Source organism: Cariama cristata, unplaced genomic scaffold, assembly GCF_000690535.1.
Source record: "Cariama cristata isolate BGI_N322 unplaced genomic scaffold, ASM69053v1 scaffold431, whole genome shotgun sequence".
Lineage (NCBI taxonomy): Eukaryota > Metazoa > Chordata > Aves > Cariamiformes > Cariamidae > Cariama > Cariama cristata.
The window spans coordinates 103-6186 of record NW_009600750.1 but is presented as its reverse complement, the minus strand read 5'-3'; the positions used below and the strand labels follow the sequence as shown (position 1 = coordinate 6186).

At 47.0% G+C, this 6084-nt stretch overlaps 1 protein-coding gene across 1 annotated transcript; it reads right to left on the bottom strand.

Moving 5' to 3' along the window:
• Positions 1 to 2986: 2986 nt before the first annotated feature.
• Positions 2987 to 4804, bottom strand: LOC104169242 (TBC1 domain family member 2A-like; the record flags this gene model as incomplete). The annotated part of the gene is made up of 3 exons (XM_009710112.1): positions 2987 to 3188; positions 3863 to 3984; positions 4619 to 4804. Coding segments are annotated over 3 exons (510 nt in total), but the record flags the coding sequence as incomplete, so codon positions are not given.
• Positions 4805 to 6084: the final 1280 nt, after the last annotated feature.

Genomic DNA, 6084 nt, shown 5'->3' with positions numbered 1-6084 from the left:
CTGTTGGCCGTGGCAGCACAAATTATCCTTGTGCACTTAATGCAGGGGTAACCTCTGGTCAAAACACCCCCGGCACTAACTGATGCTCACTTCGGGTCTTACAGAGGCCCGGAGGACTTCTGTAGGGCTAAGTTAACTTCTGGGCCCAGCTGGCATCTCGTGACACCAGTTCAGTGCTTTTCAGTAGCCCCAAAGTTTGTGGAGCAGAAGTGGAGTAGGGCCCATGAGGACACGCTAGCTTGGCTCCAAGGTGTAGGTCTGCACAGGCCTTGCAGATATTCCTGCATCCCCCACATTTTAGTAAAGAACCACCACAAATGACTGGTGGGTAATATGACAAAAGGAAATGGCCCTCAGCGAATACACATGCAGAGCAAAACCAAGTGCTGGTGAAGACAAAACAGAAAATAAACTTCTAACAACCCAGAGAAGTCCTTCCCTTCTGATTTCAATTAAAAATTATTTCCAGAATTTCCTATTAGGGACAACAGCTTGGTCCTTATGTTTTCTTCAGAAAAGTTTATTTTTTAATGGGTCATTATGTAACACATAGACCAATGTTTATTTATATACTGTAGACATAAGTCAGGCTACAGTTTGGTCTAATAATCACAGAATCACAAAATCAGAGAATGGGTGGGGTTGGAAGGGACCTTTGGAGATCATCTAGTCCATCTTCCCTCCCACAGCAGGATCACCTAGAGCAGGTTGTACAGGACGCACATTTTAAATGTCTTTTTAAAAAAAAATATAAGGGTAGGATGGAAGAAAATATTTTTAAGCTGTTGCAAAAGGCTCTAGGAAAAATACAATTGTAAGTATACTTCTAATTTCCTTGGTCTTGATTTAAAAGATAATGACTTTCAAAAGTCTGTAACAGTAGCAAAAATCTGTGTTTGTGTACAGCCATGCACGTAACAGTATGAGTAAATTAGATTAGCCGTATCATCTGTAAAGAAAAACCTTCTGCCTTTTGAGCTTCTTTAGCTAGGTGGCATCATTTTAAAACTTGTGCATTCTTTTAAGATATTGTGGTAAGACTCCATTAACATTTTTATCTCATTCCACACTTTCAATGTGTGCAGCTGCCAGTGACGTGCAGGGGATCTACCTCGTTCTTGGCCTTCTGTCTACTCTTCCCAAAACCTCTTTTCCACTTTTATTACTTCCATACTGTGTAGTTGGCCTCCACAGCTCTCTCCCAACTCAGGTTTTTATAATTGTTTGAAACTGGCTGATTTGTCCAGTTGTGACTAAGACAGTGCTGAGGCAGACCACATGTCTCAGGTGACTAGAGGCTGGTGCTGTTTCCACTAGGGTCTGTGATCTTGGCTACAGTGCACCTGGCTGAGAACAGTATGGGGTATGAATACTTCTTTTCCCTTCCTCTGCAGGCACTGCTGACTTTATACCACAAGAGGTTTAAAGGAGGCATCATCCACTGAACGGGCTTGAGTTCAAGGCCAATCCAAAAACATAGAGCAGAGTTTCCCTTACAGCAGGATCTGCTGCACGCTGTCAGTGACAGCGCTGTGGGTACACCTGGAATAAAGCCCTGCTCAGCAGAAAAGCATGGCAGCAGGATCTGGCACCATGTTAGGGAAAAGAAATTGTATTAATCTGAAGCATTTGACTCATCCTGGGTCTGTGGAGGACTGAGCTGCACAGGCAGGGCATCCAGCCCAGGAGATGGACGAGGCTGGGAGGCAAGGGAGAAGGCCATCAGACCCATTCCCAGAGGCAGGCAGGGCATCTCTGTGTGCTAGACCCATGGAGGCCAACTCCTTGGCCGGGAAACTAACATTTTTTTCTGGAGAATATCAAGCCATCTTTTGTGACCTAGTCCAAGTAGTTTACAGTTGCACCTCTTGAGTGCCATATTCCATGGATCAAACACCTTCAATACTGAAAACTGCTACAGAAAAGACCTCCTCCCTCCCATTATGAATGAGAGTCAGAGACAGGGATATCAATGTAGAAACCCCGGCACAGGAGGAGCATAACTGTGAAGCAGAGAGAGATGGCCACACACTCATCCTGGCCAAGTGTGAGGCGATCAGAAGAGAAGACCCAGGTGTACCCAGTAGTCAAAGTTACCATAACATTAGGCCCTGCCTGCAGCCAGGCTGTGGTGTGTTTCACACTGAGATGAGAGCTCCTCTATGGCGCAAACTCACCTCTGGAAGGCACAGTGCCGCCAGGATCAGGCCAACCCATAGATGGCTCTGCTGAAAGCTAAACAAAGAGGAGAGGTAACTCCCAGCATTTCCGAGCCAGGCAGGGAGACATACTTTGTGCTCCCGTGTTGTTCCACAGGAACCAAAATAAACTGGAGAGGAAACTGCCCTCTCCCACAACCCATTTCACTTGTCCCAGCCTAAGTGCCACAGGAAGATGTCCTCCAGATCCCAGGACTTCCTCCAACACACATCTGGAGACAGTGTCATGACTCAGTAACTGCAATGTTAAACACGTGCTTTCCAGGCAGGTTAGCCACTGAAGGCACCATGCCTTCAAAGAGCAGGTTTCTTTCCTGACCAATTCAGAAGCTTTAGGTACCAATGAGGGAGTGCTCTCAGTCCATTATTTCCAGTAACTTTATTTGTACACAAAAATCTCTTTCAAGCCTCCATCACAAAAGGTAGAAAAGCCCTGCCTGGCTGGGTCTTTTACACCATGTCAACTTCTGTGGTGGTGTCACAACTGATATTTCCTATGCACCTTTAGCTGTAATCCTGAATTGCACAGGACAGGGTGGGCTGAACGGGGAGAAGTACAGAAGAGGATAAAACTCCTTTGACACCTTCCAATCCATTACAAAGTTGGACTTGGTCCCCAAATGGTCCTATACCTACAGTCTTGCTTCCTGGGACAGATGAACTCCTGCTGTGACCACCCTTCCCCTCCCTGCTCCATCTCTTCCAGACAGTTGCTACTGAAGACCTTCTGCAAGGCAGGAGGGAAGTGATGAGGAACTCTGGTTTTGTCAAATCTCTTCTTCCTCTTCACTAACAACCTCCTTCAGATCCTGAGGCCTCTGCTCTGCTCTCTCTTTTACATAGGCTGCCTTGATCTGTTCCAGCTCACACAGCTCTGCCTCCAGTTCTTGCCTGTGCATTGATCGCCGGTTCCTTAGCAGTTTCATGGGGAAGGGGTTTAAGTCATTGAAGGCAATGTTCATCAGCTTCCTACGATGGAAAAGACAGGTCTGGTGAGTTGATTTACTGGCTGGCACCAGAAGGTGACAGATAAACCAAGTGCATCCTGGGATGGGTAAAGAGCAGGGCCTCAGATTCCAGCTCTATGAGCTCAAAAGTCACCAAGTAAAAGAGTCTTAAAAGAATCAAAGGCAGTTCCTTCTCACACAAGCATAAACCCAAGCAATGCTTTAAACAGCCTTATGTCACCTTTTAAGGTACCGGTGTGCAGCCACCACTCAGGAGACAGTGGATCAGATGCCAGTTCTAATGGTCCCTGGGGGAAGAATATTCCTGGCATTGAGCTCTTCTGATCACAGAAAACTTCCTTTCAGACACATGTTGCCATTAAAGGTTGTGAATGGTCCTGTGCTCCCAGGTACCCCAACTAGAACTAAGGGAAGCCCAGCAAGTGGCAGCACAAGCTCCAGCTGATGCAAAAAGGAGGCTGGCGCAGACTTTGTGGCCTGCTCTGCTGCAGTATGCCTTTGCCAGAGCCAAAAGGACACTAAGGAACACCATGACAGGAAACTGATCTGTGTCCCATGTACCTGCTAATGCGCGTGTATCTCTCTTAGCGGACCGGTCACAACTATTTTTAGGTTGACCTAATAGGCAAGCAAGTACAAACCCAGGATGCAAGGTTAGCTACAACCCAGTCCTACCTGCCATCCATGATCATTCTCGTGAAGAAGCGTAGGTACTGGTAGATCTCCACACTGTCATGAATTCTTAGGATTTCCTCCTCGTTGTATTTAAAAATCGCAAGAGCATAGCGGAAAATCACCTGGAGGTTTGAAAGGTATTTGAGTTGACAAAGTCTCAGGCAGTTGAGGGACCAGGCCCTCCTGGCGTAAAACATGGAGTGGGGCACACAGCACTGCAGTACACGCTGGGCACAGGACTTCTGCTGCTCTCAACAGGCTGTGTTAGGGTAGGTCTGCAGAAGCACAGAGCAAATCCCAAGAGAATGACCCTCTGTTAGCTAATTTATAACCGCAGAGCATACCAGGTCCTCCAAAAGGACCCCACAGGGATTTCACAAGGGCAATGCAGGACTCACATTTTCAGATACTAACTCTCTGCCCATCTTCTGCTCCCTGTACCCATCATATTCTCAGCTGTGTCCGGGTCACGGAGCAGAAGACACCAGGGCCTGTCAGAGAGCTGCTTCATAGCAGGACCACCTGCTAAAAAGTGCCAGGAGTACTGTGTACAGTATCAGGGACTAGGTCTGCCTATCAGTAGCAAGTACATAGACAACACAGAGGCTGGGAGGCATCATGGCACCCCGTCAAACAGGCAGGATAAGACAAGAGGCTCAGCCCCACTTCTCTTTGACATATGTGCATGTCCATCGCCCTATCATCATATCAGAGATGTGGTGCAGATAGGAGGAAGGCCTAGACTGAGAGTTGCACCTTAGTTCCCTCGTACAAGAAGGCATCCCACACTCGCAGGAGGATGTCGCTGACCAGGCTGTCCACAAAGGCCACCAGAAACCAGTTGAAGGTGATGAGTGAGACATCAATTCCATACTGCTCAAAATGAGCCATGAGGCGAGGCAGCTTCTCTGACAGGAAGTCTTTGAAGACTCTCTGATCTACCTAAAGTTGATAAAAAAGAAAACAATTAAATCCTAGTTGGGAGCAGTCCTAGTGTTGGAGAGGAGCAGTGCAACAGGACAGTAGCCCATGTATGCCATGGTAATCACTGGTGCTGTCTTCTAGCCTAACCACACCCTAGGAAGAGTAGAGTATCCATCATCTCCCAACCTTTCAAAATTACTGAGCAGTGTACTTTTATGCTGTACCCAGTACAAGATGTGGAGCTGAAACAGGGCCGAGATACATGGAGAGATACACACATTCTTCTCACTCAGAGAATTATATTTCTTCTCAGCCTCAAAGTCAAGAGGGAAAATGCTGTCACATCTTCCTGCATTGGTCTTACCAGGATTTTCTGTGATACCATGAGCACTCAGTTGAATAACAGGGATTAAAACCTGCCCAGATCTGAATGATTGCACATGGCCCAACAGAATAAACACCTAGAATCCCTCTGAATTCACAAGCACTGCCTGATCTTCTCACTTAGCTTCTCTTTGTGGTCTGAGTACTGTCTGTACTCTGCTTCTGATTGCATGAGCCAAGACACAGAACTGCAGTTGGTGTAATCCTTGACCCAGATTTACAAAGGTTTCATCCCAGGGAAGTCATGGTTTCATGAAGGGAAGTGCTAAGAGGTAAGATCATGGTTAGGTCTTCCCCTATGTCATATCATACTACCACTCCAGCGGTGTCAGTCCACTTAGCTGTGGCACAGTGGTACAAACCAGATGAGGTGATATGCTTGGTCTTCAAAATCTGCAAGAGCTAAATCTTAAGTTTTCCAGCCAGCTCAGAGCTTTCACTTTAACAAGCCAACCCACAAAACATCACAGAATCGATTTGGTTGGAAGAGACCTCTGGCATCACAAAGTTCAACCTTTGCCCTAACACCACGATGTCAACTAGACTATGGCACTAAGTGCCACATCCAGTCTTCTCTTAAACACCTCCAGGGATGGTAACTCCACCACCTCCCTGGGCAGCCCATTCCAATGTTTAACAACCCTTTCTGTGAAGAAATGCCTCCTCATTTCTAGCCTGAACTTCCCCTGGTGCAGTTTCAGACTATGTCCTCTTGTCCTGTCACTAATTGCCTGGGAGAAGAGATCAACCCTCACCTCACTACAACCTCCTTTCAGGTAGTTGTAGAGACCGATCAGGTGTCTCCTCAGCCTCCTCTTCTCCAGACTAAACAACCCCAGTTCCCTGAGCCGCTCCTCATCAGATTTGTGCTCCTGACCCTTCACCAGCTTTGCTGCACCTCTCTGGACACGCTC